Genomic DNA, 18,022 nt, shown 5'->3' on the forward strand with positions numbered 1-18,022 from the left:
CTCTACTGAGGACAAACAAATCTCAAAAGTAAATATCATGTAATTTTAATTTTAGACTTAAATGAGTCTTATATTCACAATAACTATTAACCACCACAAAAGCTATAATAATATTTGATCATTGAGTCTCTTTCAACAACTACTAATATTTGTAAACCATAATATTCTTTTAAAAAATAATCATCAAACCCAATTGAGATCTCTTTCAACAACTACTAATATTTGTAAACCATAATATTCTTTTAAAAAATAATCATCAAACCCAATATCAGGTTAACACTTAAAAAAAATTCATTGCATTTTTTTAATAAAAAATTGTAGTACAAAATCATCATATGACTACTTATACATCTCAACTATGTTACCTTTCAATTGTAACAACTTAATTGTATTCTTAAAAAATCCAATGAAATAAAACTCTTTACAAACTTTTAAACATATTAAACTCTTTTAAGTGAAATATATTTGTCATACTTGTCAGAAAATTCTCACTTTAAATTTATTATAAGAAGAAAAAAAAAATTGAATTTGTTTATGAGTGGACACTTGATTTCCCCAGTCATTCAGACACTAATTGCATAGATAGGATATTGTTGGTTGGAGATACCCTTATATTGTCGTTTAAGTTCATCCACCGTTTTTACAAAATTCCCCATTTGTCGTTTTCGGATATCTCTATTGCATTAGTGGTCATTCGCCAACTCAATCGTTCTTTTATTAGTAACAACTTCAACTATTTTTTCTATCTAAAACCTCAAACACAAAATTAACAATAGCACCATGATTCCTCCACTCACAATTTTTTCGTTTGAAAACACGAACCTAAAGGATTGGTACGGTGGTGACAACACAACACTAGTCGTAGCATTCTTCATAATTTCCGCACTTACTCTTTTCTACATAATATATCTTAAATCCAATACCCAAAAGTTACCACCAGGCCCATCGGGCCTTCCTTTCTTCGGCAACCTTCTATCACTCGATCCAGAACTTCACACTTATTTCGCTGGCCTGGCCCAAACTCACGGCCCAATTTTCAAGCTCCGTCTCGGTAGCAAACTCGGCATCGTGCTGACGTCACCTACCACGGCTCGTGAGGTGCTAAAAGAATACGACACCGTTTTCGCCAACCGTGACGTACCCGCCGCCGGCAGAGCAGCCACTTACGGCGGCAGCGATATAGTGTGGACGCCGTACGGACCGGAGTGGCGGATGCTGAGAAAAGTTTGTGTGCTTAAGATGCTTAGCAACACCACTCTTGATTCCGTTTACGACCGTCGCCGTGCCGAGGTTCGGAAAACGGTCGGGTATTTGCACAGTCGGGTCGGGTCACCGGTAAATGTGGGGGAGCAAATGTTTTTAACGGTGCTGAACGTGATTACAAATATGATGTGGGGTGCGGGGGTGGAAGGGGAAGAGAGGGAAAGATTAGGGGCGGAGTTCAGGGAGGTGGTGGCGGAGATGGTAGGGCTTTTGGGGAAACCCAATGTGTCGGACTTTTTTCCCGGGTTGGCCCGATTCGATTTGCAAGGTGTGGTGAAAGATATGAATAATTTGGTGCCTCGTTTCGATGGAATATTTGAAAAGATGATTGGTGAAAGGGTGAAGAAGGAAGAGGAGAATGAAAGTAAGGATTTTTTGCAGTTTTTGTTGAATTTGAAGGAAGAGGGTGATTCTAAGACGCCATTCACAAACACCCACGTTAAGGCCCTCCTCATGGTAACATTGCTGCTACCTTTTTTGTTTCCAGCTCATTTTTATATCATATATGTGAATTTTTTTTATTTATATTTTTTTTATAATTAACCAAAATGCCACACTCCAAAACAAAACAAAAAAATACAAAAATATTCTACTATTAAAATAATGTGAAGGCAACAAAATTTTGATCTTAACAGTGGTATATATATATATATATATATTATCATTTAATAAATAATTCTGTTTATTATTAATTATATTTATTATTATTAATAAATTATAAATAATTAAAAATTTAAAATACTATTAATAAAATAAAATATCTTAATAAATAAAATACATTAATAATTTTAATAATATTAGAAATTTTAATAATAATAATAATAATAATTTTAATAATAATAATAAACAAATAAAAAGTCTCCTATTATAACAACTTCCTCCTATTTATTTTGACACATTATTATTAAAATTTATATATATATATATATATATCCTGCTACCATCTATTGAGATTATTTTTTACCTCATATTCCCAAGTATTTTGGTCAAATAAAAAAAAAAATCCCACGTATATACCTAGTGAAGTAAAGGGTTTATTAAAATTATAAATAAGTTTCATGCAAGTTAATCCTTTTTGGTTAGATGGAATTTAGAGCCAAAGTTATTTTTATTTTAAGTAATCATTTTTTTATTTATTAAAAGCCATAATTCAGTTTTTGTTATGTGATGTTGGTCTACATGTTCTGAAAAATTTCGTCCACGTGTTTTTTTTTTTTGTTTTGAAAAATTTGGTCCACAAGTTTTATCATGATGCATTGAGTCCCCGTGATTTTACTTTTTGTTATGCCATGTTGATCTAATATTATTTTTTGACTGTTCAGTCCTATAATATTATGATAGTATAATTATAGTCTTTTATATTTCAGTACTCCAATTAGATTTTTTATATATCACAAGAAAATTTTATCCTATTCTCTACGGTTATATTTTTACCCCATATTTTAATAAAAAAATTAATTTTATCTTTTTAAATAAAGAGATAAATTTTATGTTTTGTAATACAAATTTGTAATTTAAAAAAATTGAAAAAAAGTTTTTTGAAACATTTGAATTTTTTAGAAATATTTATATTTTAGAAAACTTTTTTCAATTCCAATAGAACACATTTGTATTTCAGAATTTTATTTTTAAAATTTTTAAGAATACAAATTTCAAACTTTCATAAACACAATTATATCTCAAGTTTTTTAGATTATAAATGTATTTCAGAGAAAAAAGTTTTTTGATATATAAAATTAAAATTTTCTAAAATATATTTGTATTTCAAAAAAAATATTTGATAGAAAAAAAATAGATAATTTATAAAATATAAGGGAAGAATATAAACGTAGGGTATAAGATAAAATGTTCAATTTGTGAATTTGGTCCTTTAGTGATTCAATTTCTTATTATTAAAAATGATGATGATGTGACATGATATATAATATACTACAGCTTAGTCTAAGTAACATGTGTCAAGGTTATACTCGCGTGTGATAATTAATCAGATGGAATGATCAAAATCACTAGGCCTAAAAGATTCTTCGCATCATTTTTTTAGAACCTTAGAAACTAAAATGCACAATTTTGATATCTTGGAGGAATTCACACAATTAAAACATTGAGGACTAAAGTTATTACACTAACTTGTACTAAGTTTTAAAATTCCAAAATCTTGATTGAGAGACATTGAATGTTTTTTTTGACTAATTTATGGATGAGCACAAACATTACAGGATATGGTAGTGGGTGGATCAGACACATCCTCCAACACAATTGAGTTTGCAATGGCAGAACTAATAAACAACCCAGAAGTGATGAGGAAAGTTCAAGAGGAATTAGAAGCTGTAGTTGGAAAAGACAAGTTGGTAGAAGAGTCTCATATTCATAAGCTACCTTACTTACATGCAGTCATGAAAGAAACCCTTCGTTTACACCCAGTACTTCCACTTTTAGTCCCTCATTGTCCAAGTGAAACCACCAACGTGGGAGGGTACACAATTCCAAAGGGTTCTCGTGTGTTTGTGAATGTTTGGGCTATTCATAGAGACCCTACTATTTGGGACAAACCACTAGAATTTGATCCTACAAGATTTTTGGATGGTAAATGGGATTATAGTGGAAATGACTTCAATTATTTTCCTTTTGGTTCCGGAAGAAGGATATGTGCTGGAATAGCAATGGCTGAGAGGACTGTTTTGTACTTCATAGCTACTCTTGTGCACTTGTTTCATTGGTCAATACCCCAAGGAGAAAATGTTGAGGTATTGGAGAAATTTAGTCTTGTTCTCAAAAAGAAGACACCTTTGCTTGCCATCCCTACCCCACGACAGTCCAATCCAGATCTTTATAAATAGAATTGAATACTATGTCCATGTTGTTGGTATCACAATAACTTTACCAAAATCGCGAACCATTGTGATTATGGTAAATCTACTACTATACCAAATGTAGCCCTTATTCAATATTTAGATTACGATACAGTCATTTATTAGGGTGAAGAATTGTTATAGTCTATGGTAGATCGATGCTTGAAAATAGTTTTTAAAAAAATGACAGAAATCGCCACCTTTGTGTAGGAGTTTAAGGTTTTCTTCGTCATTACGACTGAGACAGTAATCTGATTGATATTAATTCAATAAAAACAAGTGAAAACATGTAGTATAAGTCAAGGTTTGGACACTAAAATTCATTTTCTTAATTTTTTGTTGAACAAACGTTAATTGGATCACTATCTCAGTTGGGGCACTAATACTTAAGAAGAGCTGATTATTATTAGAATTTAAAATGTGTTTCAAGCATCGATTCACAGTAAATTACATGAGACACTTCTTCACCTTAAAAATCATTTATTATATATAGAGTGTCGGTTCACCGCTCAATGCAAGTACATTTATAATTTATGTATAAGTATTTTTCTGAATATGTATATTTTTTCTTTTAATTGTTTTCAATAAAATTAAGTATTTATTTCAGTTGTGTATAAAGCATTGAGTTTGAGCTAACCATAGATTAAAATCTGCAAAAACATTGGCTGATAAAACTGGAAAGGAAACACGCATTTAGTTATGGGTTACTTGACGTTTAGTCTTAAATCCTTTGTTTAGCTACACTATGAAAATGAAAGGAAAATGGAAGAGATACGTGTTTTGATTAGTCTGAAAATTTTGAAGATGAGTCAATTACAATTTAAAATGCAAACTATGCATAATCTGAAATGCGCTATAACCTTCTAGAAAGGAGTATTAATATAACCGAATGAAACTTTGATGAGGTAAAAGTCAACACTACCACCGATCTAAATTTTGAGAGAAGAAAATTGGGGACCTTCTTTCTGATTTACCATTTAAAGTCCATAAATATAAGTACTCAATCTTACTTTGAAAACAACAATCTATCCTCTTGCTTTGAGGAAGCTGGAAACATTTCCTTCTTTCCAAGTCTTGTACCTTCATCCTCTCAACTGATCACCTTATCATTTCTCTTCACTGATTCAATTTTTATGACTAAAACAATAATTCTATTAATGGTATTTAGTAACAATAAAGAAAAATAAACAGGACGATTTAAAACTCAATTGACCAAATTGACATTTATTGAGTCGTCATTTTAATTCTAAAAATGAAAAAAAATTATTAATTTATATTTTTGAGAAATGTACTCGAATGTTATTAAAATTTTAATTGACCTGTAAGCATTTATCTATGGGGTATCACCCATAAACACAATATACCTATCACAGTGGCAATCTCAATGAGAGTTTCAAATTTATTTTCTTCTTATTTTATTTTTTAAGACACTTCTAATGTGCTAAAATATTAAAATTATATCTAAGTACATCTTAATATAAAATGTTTAAAATTATGGAAAATGATTTTTACATCCATCACCCTTCAATACTTTAGATCTGATATATTGGCTATATGAAAATTAAGGATATAATATGTAACTATAAATTAATTGTGGAAATTTTTTCTGGTATTAGACATAACGGGTTTAAGTTTGATCGAGTTATAACCTTATCAAAATCCTCGATTTATTTCCTCAACAAAAAAATTATGGATCTATGACAAGTCCTTTCAACTCACTCTCATATTACTTGAAATGAACAATATAAAGGGAGAAGGGATCAAGGAAAACCCCAAAGTTATCTGTATTATATACATTGAAACACCTAACCTTATATACAAAACCTCGTAGGGAGACATCACTTACATTTCATCTCAGAACACTTAGTAAAACCAATTAATTTTTTTATATAAATAAATTTAAGGTGAAAAGATAATACCCGATTTAAACTAGAGAATATATTAAGATTTATTAATTATTTATAAATAAATTTATATTTATCTAAATACATTGTATGAGGAATAAAGGATTATTTTTTTCAATAGCTCAAGTTTTTTTAAAAAATTATCAATATACTTTATTTTAAAAACTATATACTAAATTACCAATTTTTTACTTAATTACAAGTGGTCTTTGTAAAAGACAATTTTTAAAGGAAGTCAAATTTTAAAATTACTACTTTAAATTTTTTTTTCTTTTATTAATTAAAGAAGTTATTTTTTAAGAGGGACTTTTTACATCACAAATTTTATAAAAAATTACATAGATTGATTTCAGTTAATCGACATAGTCCGTATTTTTCAAAATAAGTTAATTGGTCATACTCAAAAATATTGTATAAATATTACATATAACTCTAATCAATCTATGATATTTTTTATGAACGAATGTTACAAAAATATTCGGTCAATCTACATAATTAATATATATATATATATATATATATATATATATATATATATAATTTGCGTCCACCAGCATGTTTATAATTATTTTGTTATGCTTCATTTCTTTTTTATTTTAGAGATTAACTATAAGACTCTACAAACTTCATTTGATTTGGTTATGCTTGTGTGTAAGTTATTTTTAAAAATTATTTTGTTAAAAACATATTTATATACTGAAACTGAAATAGGTATTTTGGTTAGTTTTGAAGAGAATATTTCTATATTTATTAATAGAAGAGGAAGATAAATACAAAATTTCTTGGAGATCCATTTTATTGAACAATTATGGGTGAAGATATTTCACTCAAAAAGATAGATAAAAATAAAATATTTGTATTTAGAGGTATTGAATATTAAAATAATTTTTTTATAATGTCTAAGTAACAGATCTTTAATAATGAGTAGTTGTCTCAATTAGGAGTTGATATTATATCTAATATCTAACTTGATTAGGAGTTGATATTATATCTAATATTTAACTTGATTGTTTGTAATGATGATAATGAGTGTGATTATTACTTACAATTATTAGGCATTGACTTTAAGTTTTTTTAGTGTATCTCTCGCATCGTCATAAAAAAAATTATTCAATGACCGAATTTAATATAAATGAGAGATTTCTTCCTTCACTATAGATATTATAAAGAAATTTTTAATTGGTTTATTTTCTTAAGACGTTTTTGTTGTGGGAAAATGGATCATCTCTTATTAAAAAAATTATGCAGGGTCTTATTTCTAATCTCTATCATTCAATCTTTTATTTTTTTATTATTATTTTTAATTCATATTCTCTTTAATTCAACATTTCTTTTTATCAATAATTGAGATTCAACCTAATCAAAATTGGATACGACAGAATCCATTCTCCTCTAGTGGCAATAATTGCAAGTTGAAAAAAGTTGAGAGTAGTGTTATATTGCCAAATTTGGAAAATACACATGAAAAACATAGAATTTAACTTTTCTAAATATAGAAATTGATAAAGTGATTAAATGAATATTAATAATATAATTATTTATAATTAATCATATACATAGATAGTAAATTATTTAATTATCAATAATTAATATCATTTATTTTGTTCTCAAAATTGTTAGGTTTAGATAAATAAATTCGGAAAATGGTGTGCAGTACACTTATAGTAGTGGTACACGGTAGAAAAACGGGTATACATCAACCGTTCGCTAATATACAGCTATTGTTACGAGATACACACCCACTAGTTACTCAAACGAGATAAATGCTCACCCACCGTTATAACAAAGCATCGGTTGTGCAATATGATAAAAGGAAAGGATTTAAATGGGAAAAGATTTAGTCCAAAGTAGCCCTTGCAGGCAAGCAATTTCCTAAAACAACACATAAATCCAATTCTTTTAATTCTTGTTAATGCAAGGTAGGAAACAGTAAATAAATACCTTCATTCATTGGCAAATATAGTAATTTAGGCCCATTTTAAGCAAAGTATTGAATGACTCAGATCTCAACTTACTTTAACAAAACTTTATACCGTGTGTACTATTTATTATTTAACCAAGCTTTTTATAAATAAATAAATAAAAAATAATTAATTTTTATTAAAAAAGAATTAGACGAGTTAAATAGACTCAGCAGAGTCAGAATCTTTATAAAAGTATTTATCATCTACAAAAAAAGTAATAAATTTTTTATCAACTGAAATCAACCTTGATTGAATATCCTAACGAATGAAAGCCACAATGAATAGATATCTTTTTAACCAAAGCATTTGAGTAAAATTGAAAAAGTATTTACTCAAGTAATGAATTACCCCACCGCATAAATTTGGTATATAAATGAATAAAACGCGTCCTCTACAATAGGGAGTTTAATTTAGTAGTGGCAGTGGATAGCGGAAGAGAGGAACAAGAAAGGGGTTTAGAAAAGCAAAAAAGAGAGTGAATGAAACAATGGTGCAGCAGTTGAATGAACCTACATCACCTTCAACACCAGGAAAATTGAAACCAGATAAATCTCATCACATTCACCACCGTTTCAGAATCCACTCTTCACATTCAAGACTCACACTCTTCTCCTCTCTATTCCTCGCATTTATTCTCCTCCTTTTCTTTCTAACTTTCACTCCTCCGCCGCCGCCAACCACCGCTCCCCGCCGTGTCCTCGGCGATTCCTGGGGTGGCTCTCAATGGGAACGTCTCGTCTCAAAATCAGCACGCCGGAGCTCCGCCTCCGGTCACACCGTCCTCGTGACAGGCGCCGCCGGATTCGTCGGAACTCACGTCTCCCTCGCTTTAAAGCGCCGCGGCGACGGCGTCCTCGGGTTAGACAACTTCAATCGCTACTACGACCCTAACCTAAAACGCGCACGCCAGAAACTCCTCGAACGCGCCGGCGTTTTCGTCGTCGACGGCGACATCAACGACGCCGCGCTTCTCAAGAAGCTCTTCGACGTGGTCCCGTTCACACACGTCATGCACCTCGCCGCACAAGCCGGTGTTCGGTACGCTATGCAAAACCCTGGCTCCTACGTTCACAGCAACGTCGCTGGTTTCGTGAATCTTCTAGAAGCTTGTAAGTCGGCAAACCCTCAACCCGCCATCGTTTGGGCTTCGTCGAGCTCCGTTTACGGTCTCAATTCAAAAGTTCCGTTCTCGGAGAAAGACAGAACCGACCAACCGGCGAGTCTTTACGCGGCGACAAAGAAAGCCGGAGAAGAAATCGCACACAGTTATAACCATATCTACGGTCTTTCAATCACGGCATTACGTTTCTTCACGGTTTATGGACCTTGGGGTAGACCTGACATGGCGTATTTCTTCTTCACGAAGGATATTTTAAAGGGGAAAACGATAACGGTGTTTGAATCACCAGACGGTGGAACAGTGTCTAGGGATTTCACTTACATTGATGATATTGTTAAGGGGTGTTTGGGTGCATTGGATACAGCAAAGAAGAGTACTGGTAGTGGTGGAAAGAAAAAGGGTTCTGCTCAATTTAGGGTTTTCAATTTGGGGAATACTTCACCTGTGCCTGTGAGTGATCTTGTTGCAATATTGGAGAGGCTTTTGAAGGTTACAGCAAAGAAGAAAGTGCTTCCTATGCCAAGAAATGGAGATGTTAAGTTTACTCATGCTAATATTAGTTTGGCTCATAAGGATCTTGGTTATAGACCTACCATTGACTTGGAGACAGGGTTGAGGAAGTTTGTTAAGTGGTATCTTGAGTTTTATTCTTCTGGGTCTAATTACAAGAAGGTTGCTTGGTGATTTTTTTTTATTTTCTTGCTGCACTTGTCATTGCTTGCTTTAAATTTTACATTGGACATTTTAGTTTCTCTTTTCTCTTTTTTTGTAATTTTGTTTTGTTTTCGTATTCGATTGTATGCTTGCTTTGTAGGTTAGTCCATGTACATTCTTCAATTCTGATTTGAGAGATCGATTTGATACTACTACTTATCTATTCATGGCTTCATGCTCTCTTTTCTTCTTTGTTTTGAATTCAAGTCATTGCCTAGGAATCTAACCCTGTATTTCGAATCCAATTGAATAAACAATTTAATTCATTATTCATTAGATAGGTTAAATTGTAATTTTAGTCCATTTAGGTTTCACTTTAGTCTTTTAAGTTTTGTTGTTTCATGTTAGTCTATTAGGTTCCAAAACTTTAGTATCTTGAGTTACAAATATTATACACCTCCTTTTTGTGTCTAACATTGTAAGTTAAAGGATCAAAATGTTTAATTTTTGTAACTTAAGACACTAAAATGTTTGTTTAATTTTTTGTAACTTAAGAGATTAAAATGTTCTGTTTATAACTTTAGGGACTAAAACAGAATGAAAATATCTTGAGAGATCATGGTGTCTTACCTTCGTAACGTAAATGGACTAAAATAATATTTTAGAGTATTTAATTAAGCACGTCTTCAGAAATTATTGCTGGAACTTATTGAAATAAGTCAGCATCAACTTATGAATATGAATTTAATGGTTTTTTATTGTACTAGTATTCAAATACTATTAATTTAAGTGCTTATGTCATGATGTACTCTTCCAAACACCCTTTTAATGTTTATGGAGTTGTTTTGCTTTGGTTTAAACTAGCTTGTCAGTTGGTGACAGATTAATATCTGCTTCGTGGATATAATGTTGGTATTGTTGCTAAGGTAATTTTGTTATTCAAAGATGATTTTGTTATTCTTAGATTCTGATGTTGTTAAATGAGATTGCTAGTTAAAATTAAAGCATTCATTATAACATAAATTTATTTACAATAAATGTAATCACTAGTGTGATTTATACCCGCACATTGGCAAGCAATAGCAAACTAGCAACTTGTTATAACTAAATCATGACAATGTGCAGGTATATGCAAGTTACCTATAAATCATGCTAGTGATGTCACTTGTTGTAAATAAGTTTATGTTATAACTGTTTAGTTTTATAATGTCAGTTCATAGTAGCATATCACCTATTTGGTTTTGCATATGTTAATGTTGTTTGATGTCATCAAGTTTAGTATGATGATCAAGTACTTAACATGTGCTCATTGTTATGAAGTTGTATTTGAACAGAACCAAACTGATAAATATGGATTTGATTATGTGGACTGTTATGATTAACATTCCAGGAATTTCAATGAATATTAACTTGAATCAAATACATCCTAGAAATCTACATGTTTTTTTTTCCACATTTCATTGGTTGTTTAGTCTTGATCTGAACTATCAAGAGTGGCCTAAACCATGAATGCAGTTAGATCATATACTGTGTGAATTAGAGCCGCTCATTTCATCCTCATCCTTTGTCATGAAAAGATATTTATATGCAGATATCAATTTGAAGTAGCCATAAAGTGCTGCTCGCAGATTTCCAAAGTATACTTCAATGTGGGCACAAAGCTTTTGTCAAGTGCATGTGAGAGAAACTTGACAGGGAAACTGCTGCAGCCTATATATAGATGAATTACTAGAATAAGTGTATCTTTAGATTGATGGTGAGTTTGACGATTTGGCTGAAATTACTGTAACGCAATGTGATTCTGTCAAATGCATCGTAAATCCAAACATATACTTAGTGGTGAAAATTGAAGTTTGGTTATGGTTACTGGAAATTTCACATCAGGTAGACAACTGTTGCATTCATATTCAAAGTCACTGAAGAAGCATTTGGTTATATATTAACTGCAGTGCTAATTTTGAAAATGTTTCTGTAGTTCACAGTTAGTACCACTTCATTTGTCTGGTACAGATTGATTGGTGACAGATGATCTTGTTGCAACTCTTACATCGTTGTCAGACAGGGACGGAAGAAGCTTCATACCAAACTCAGTAATGGCTTAACTGATTTTTGTTCTTCATAAGGTCAAATGGCTTATTGTTGAAAGATGTAGTAAGCCAAATATGTAAAATGTCACCTGTTAATGAATCAAACTTGTGAAACCTGAAATTTAATTAATTTAAGAAATCAGGTGAAATTTGTACCTCAAGATTGTTCACTTATTAGCTACCCCATTCACTCGTTACTTCCTAGAAGGTCATCCTCCCCCGGTAATATTTCTTATAAGCATAAATTAGCTTGATCTTGGTGACACTGCTGTGTTGTGTGCTCTCATGTGTTGATCTCAATTGTTCAAATTTTGTTATAATTCGTCCGGGTTTTTTTTATAAGAGATGATTTAGTGAACAAAATTGATATATTTGATTTATAATATAAAGTTAGATGGTTTAACTTTTGGGACTCTTATAAAAAATACCAGAATGGATACTATTTAATGTCATTTTCTAGTTAATTGCATATTGTAAAACAAAAATGGTTTGAATTTTGGTAACATAAATCCTTCTGTTGTATGAAAGTTTTTACGGCAGTCATATTTTGAAAACCATAAGCTTGCATCATGAAATGGCTCGCTTCTTCTACTTTGTATATGATTTCTATATAAAATTATAATATATCAACTCCAAAAAATCCAAATGAGACAATCCAAATGAGATGCCGTTTAATTCCAAAATATGCCGAACCTGCATACGAGGCTAAACTATAAAATCCAAGTGAAACCGTTCGGAAGGTCGGAAGGTAGGGGAGACCTGTATGAATCCAAGTGACATCATATAATTAACTTTTACTCATCATTAAAATTTGTTGCATTTGATTACACTAAAAAAAAATTATCCAGTATCCCCAAAATTTGTCATGTACCTTCAAAAAATTTCAAAAATACCCTCAAATTTTTTAATTTCTTTTTACCATTTTTTCATTTCCGAAACTGTAAAAAAAAATTACATAGGTCACAGTTTTCCGGTAACTTTCGGAAAACTTTTTTTAAGTTTTTCAGCACAGAAGGTATATTCCGGAAAACTTAAAACAAAGTTTTCTGGTACAGAAGGGAAAAGTTGTGTACCAGAAAACTTAATTCTGGTACAGAATTGGCTTCTGAAAAACTTCATATACAAATTTTTCGGTGCAAAACAATTTTTTAAAATTTATTTTTTAAGTTTTTTGAATTTTATTAGTTTTTTTTTTTAATGTTAACAGATATGGACAAACCGCTACTATTAATAGATAAAATATGCGTCGATACTACAAATATTTTTGACACATATCAGATATGAATAATTATAATTAATATTAATATTGTAAAAATATATTATTGTGATTAATTATAATTTATTTTATTTCAGATATTTGATACAAGGGACGCTGTTGTGAATTGGGCAAAATAAATCGGTATAAAAAATAAAGTTACTGTTATTATCCAAAGATCATATATAGAGACGGGAGAGAAAAAAAGGATAAATAAATTAATATTAGGTTGTGACAAAAGAGGAAAATACAATTGTGTTGCTAGTTTAACTCGAAGTTCAACAAAAAAATGTGATTGTCATTTCAAGCTTCGATCAAAACCATTAAAAGATGGTTCAAGATGGATAGTTAAAGTAATTTGTGGAATTCACAACCATGAATTATCTGATACTTTGGAGGGACATGCATATGTTGGACGCTTAGATGAAGAAGAAAAAAACATGTTCATGACTTACCAAAATATAATGTTGCACCAAGACACATATTACTCTCATTGCAAGATTGAGATAAGAGTAATGTTACTAAGATCTTATAAATATATAAACAGAGGAGTATGATTCGATTTCACGTGAGAGGTAATAGAACAGAGATGCAACATTTATTCAAGTTAATTGAAGATGCAAAATATGTGGTTGGAATAGAAAGCATGAAGACTCCGATGTTATGAGATATATTTTTTGGGCGCATCCAGATTCAGTAAAGTTGTTGAATTTGTTTCCGATTGTGTTGACTATGGACAGTACCTACAAAACTAATAAATACATAATGTCATTACTTGAAACTGTTGGTATCACATCCACAGAAAAGACATTTGTGGTTGGATTTGCTTATTTGGAATGTGAGCGGGAAGAAAACTTTTGTTGGGCATTAGAGAGACTAAGAGATTTGTTTGTTACACAAAATAAATTTTTTAAGTAATTGTGACAGACATAGATCTTGCGTTAATGAATGCAGTTGATATTGTATTTCCACATGCTATTAATTTACTTTGTCGATTTCATATCGACAAAAATGTTAGAGCAAAATGCAAGCAATATGTCTTAAAGGATAAACAAGAGTCAGTATTGAATATGTGGAAAGACATTATGTATTGTAGTGATGAAAAAGGGTATATTATGCGCTTGTACATGTTTGAGCAATCATGTGTTGATACTAAAGTGTTTGTTGATTATGTGAAAGAAACTTGTTGACTCCACATAAGGAAAGATTTGTTGAAGCATGGACAAATCAAGTGATGCATTTGGGGAACACAACGACTAACATATATGTAATGTAATTTTATTATATATTGTTGAATTTTATTATATTTTCTAATGTGACTGTAAAATTTTATTATAGGATTGAGTCAGCTCACTGGAAACTGAAGTTAATGTTGGAAAACAGCATGAGTGATATGTGTAAATGTTGGGAGGCTATGAACATGATAAGGTTGCAATATAAAAAAATCAGGGCCTCCTTTCAAAAAAAAATTTATGATGAAGAGCATGAGCACAAAAATCTATTTTATCAAAGATTGAATACATTTATATAAAGAGAAGCTCAAAGACGTATTGCTGAAGAATACGACAAAGTTGAGTGGGTGGATACTAACAAATATGTATGTGGGTGCTCTTTCAGAAAGACGTACGGGTTACCTTATGCTTGTGAATTTGGACAATATAAATTGATAGGTGAACCAATTCCTCTGGATTATATGCATATTCAATGGAGAAAATTAAGCATGAAATGTGAACTCACCCAAGACACAGAAGATGGATCAGAGTTGGATATATCTACTAAGATTAATGTCTTATGGAAACGCTTTCGATCACTTGATGTTATAGGGAAACGAGTGTTGAAGAGTAAAGTGTGTGAACTTGCTTTTTCAAGTACAAGTTCAATGTGTCCACCACCTGAAAAAGTCAAAACTAAAGGAAGAGTGAAGAAGAGTAATGGTAAGAAGTCGAATGGATATGATGTATATCGAGACCCTTCTTACTTTGAGCATGTTAATGCAACATATTGTGAAGATCTTGGTTCCCAACCATCTCAGTCAAAGAAGAGACAAACCTCTCAATCAAAGAAACAATCCTTTGAGTCATCTCAATCTTCAAAACATTTGTGAAATGACGATGTCTCAGAAAACCATATTTCCACAGACGCAGATATTAGGTTGTTGTCGATCATCTTCAAACTACCTCATTGTAATGGCTTCAAACTTGACAAATTCACCCAGTTCTCTATGGATCGCGGAAGTACCGGTAGGGTAAATTGTTGCATTTTCTTTCCATGCGCAATAATTTTCAGCAACAGTCGCTCATGTATACAAAGAAAATATATGACATTAAAATAAAATATAGACAAAAATAATAATTAATTTAAATATTTTTAATGCACTATAAGTAATAATTAATTTAATATACCTCACCAAACCATAGTCTAGTTGAAACATGATGACAGTATCGTGTAAGGACCAGACAAATCATAAGGTCTTCCAGGATACCGTGTGAGCTCACCAGGTCCCTCAGCTCCATCATGCCCCTCCTCCATATGCTCTCCCTCATGAGCAGGTGCAGCCTCCTCCTGCTCATGTACATCCACCTACTCATGTGCCACATTCTGCTGATACATAGTCATATCTGGGATAAATCCATGATCATAATGTCCCTCATCATCATCTTCAATTATCATATGTCTTCTTCTCCTTGAAGTTGTCGGTCGAATCCTCTCTAAGGGATTCATCGCGGACGATGTAGAAGTATCAGTGTCGCGTGTAACTCGTATAATTTTGACGTATCTTCCTCGTGCGCCCACTGAAAAATTAAAAATTTAAAAGAAATAATTCACAATTACTTATAAAATTATAATTAATATATTATATATATAACTTTCGGAGAACTTGAGGTTCAAGTTCTCCGATAACTACCGGAAATGTTGAGCATCAAGTTTCCCGGAACAAACCTCTGTACTGGAGAGGTTAAAAAAAGTTTTCTGAAAAAGTCTTCTGTACCGGAGAACTTCAAAAAATATTTTCCGGTAGTGGCATCTCTACTGGATAACTTCAAGTTTTTCGGAGTATATCTTGTGTATCGGAAAACTTGTATTCAAGTTCTCTGAAAATTTAGAAAAAAAATTTACTCTTGAGTTCCAGAAACCTTGGAATGAGAAATGGTAAATTTTTTGAACTTTTGTTATTTAAACGAGGACAAAAACGTCATTTTATTTCTAATTGGGGGGTATAAATATAATTAAGAGATATAGGATACAATTTCTTACACTACATATATCTGGCCCATTTGAGTTTTAAAGTTAGATTTTATTTTATTTTTTAAAATTTAAAATTCAAATTTAAAATATGAATCTATGAATTTGATTGAAAGATTTAAAGTTATAAAGAGTCAAGACGGAATAGTTTTATATTGCTAACAAACATTTGAACATAGAGAATATTCGATGGAAGTATATGGGTTTTTATAAGACGTAGGAATAGGCTTTGTTTGGCTAATAAATTTATAATACAAGTATATGGATTTTTTTAAGAGGTAGGAATAGCCTTTGTTTGGTTAGATTTTGCAATTTCTCAATTTGACTTATTTTTAAAATCTAATATAACAATTTTAAAGTTTTATAAGAGTTTAATGTTCTACTCCAAAATTTATATTGAATGGTGTAGATTTTCGTAAATAAATTAATAAAATTTTATTTTATTTTAATATTTAATATGGTCTTTAAAAATATATTTGTATATATAATATTTTATTGAAATTCCATTTTATAACAATTTATTTTAATAAAAATTAATGTTAGTCAATAATATTTAAATTATAGAAAGATTTAACAAATTTATTATTCAATACATGGTATATAATTTAATATATTTATAATAGTTATAAAAAATTATTTATATTTATTTTAATAAGTCCGTCCAGTAAATATAAACCGATTTTTCAATAGAGTATATAGTTTGGTCTATTTAACCATTATATTTAAAAAGTATCGGTCTTATATATTTAAGAAAATGTATGATCTAGTTTGATCTAAGATAAGTCATAAACCTTTATAGATCTATGTCGCCTATTCCACTCCCAATCACATCATAAAATTTCACAGAAGCAATAATTGTCTAATTGGTTTGTGATTGTCTTAAGAGGGGCTTAGAAGTAGGAATAAGTCAGGCTTTAAAAAGTTTGAGATTGAAATACGATTAATTTTTTAAATTTAAATATGGTTTATGGTCTGTGATTGATTTTTTTTCGGTCTGATTTGACTTTTTTAAGTATGATTTAACATGACCATTTATTTAAAAGTCTTATTCATGTTCAAATGATTTTTCTAATAAAATAATTTTAAAAAAATTTGAAACAAACACCCTTTAAATTCTAAAAATGATTTTTGGTTTCAAAAATTATATTTTTTATGAAACAAATACATTTATTATTACATTTCAAACAAATATGAAACGACTACCGAGTCAAGTGAGTGATTGTTTAATTGACCGGTTGCCGAATATGAAACTATTACTGAATATATAATGCTACTGAATATGAAATGACTACCAAATATGAAACGACTATTGAGTGATTGTCTAATTGATAGATTTTAAAATAAAAAATAATATTATTAATAAATAATAATAATAATTATTATTATTATTAATAAATAATAAAATATATATAGACTACTATGTCATATCTAATAGATTTTTATAGCCAACAATATAAGTAGATCAGACCATAAACCTTTGACAAACGACGTAACTTATTAACAAGACATTAAGTAAAAAAAGAAAAACACTCTATGCATAGGCTTTTTTTTAATGTATAAATCAATCTTTTGATAAAGAATTTTTCTTATAGTCCTACTCGATTCAAAGCAATAAATAATTTTAATTTTTGTAAAAATCATGTAGTTTGAGATTGGTTGACAAATACATCAAAATTATTCTCT

At 30.5% G+C, this 18,022-nt stretch overlaps 2 protein-coding genes across 2 annotated transcripts; both read left to right on the forward strand.

Annotated features, from left to right (window-relative positions):
- The first annotated feature begins 576 nt into the window (after positions 1-576).
- LOC101501165 (flavonoid 3'-monooxygenase CYP75B137-like) lies at positions 577-4,718 on the forward strand. Its single transcript, XM_004515716.4, has 2 exons — positions 577-1,719; positions 3,480-4,718. The coding sequence occupies exons 1-2, from the start codon at positions 781-783 to the stop codon at positions 4,098-4,100; spliced, it is 1,560 nt and encodes a 519-aa protein (XP_004515773.1). The 5' UTR covers positions 577-780; the 3' UTR covers positions 4,101-4,718.
- Positions 4,719-8,364: 3,646 nt separating this feature from the next.
- On the forward strand, positions 8,365-9,977 carry LOC101500840 (UDP-glucuronate 4-epimerase 5). Its single transcript, XM_012711959.3, has one exon. The coding sequence runs from the start codon at positions 8,468-8,470 to the stop codon at positions 9,782-9,784; it is 1,317 nt and encodes a 438-aa protein (XP_012567413.3). The 5' UTR covers positions 8,365-8,467; the 3' UTR covers positions 9,785-9,977.
- The last annotated feature ends 8,045 nt before the right edge of the window (positions 9,978-18,022 follow it).

Source organism: Cicer arietinum, chromosome 7 (genome assembly GCF_000331145.2).
Source record: "Cicer arietinum cultivar CDC Frontier isolate Library 1 chromosome 7, Cicar.CDCFrontier_v2.0, whole genome shotgun sequence".
Lineage (NCBI taxonomy): Eukaryota > Viridiplantae > Streptophyta > Magnoliopsida > Fabales > Fabaceae > Cicer > Cicer arietinum.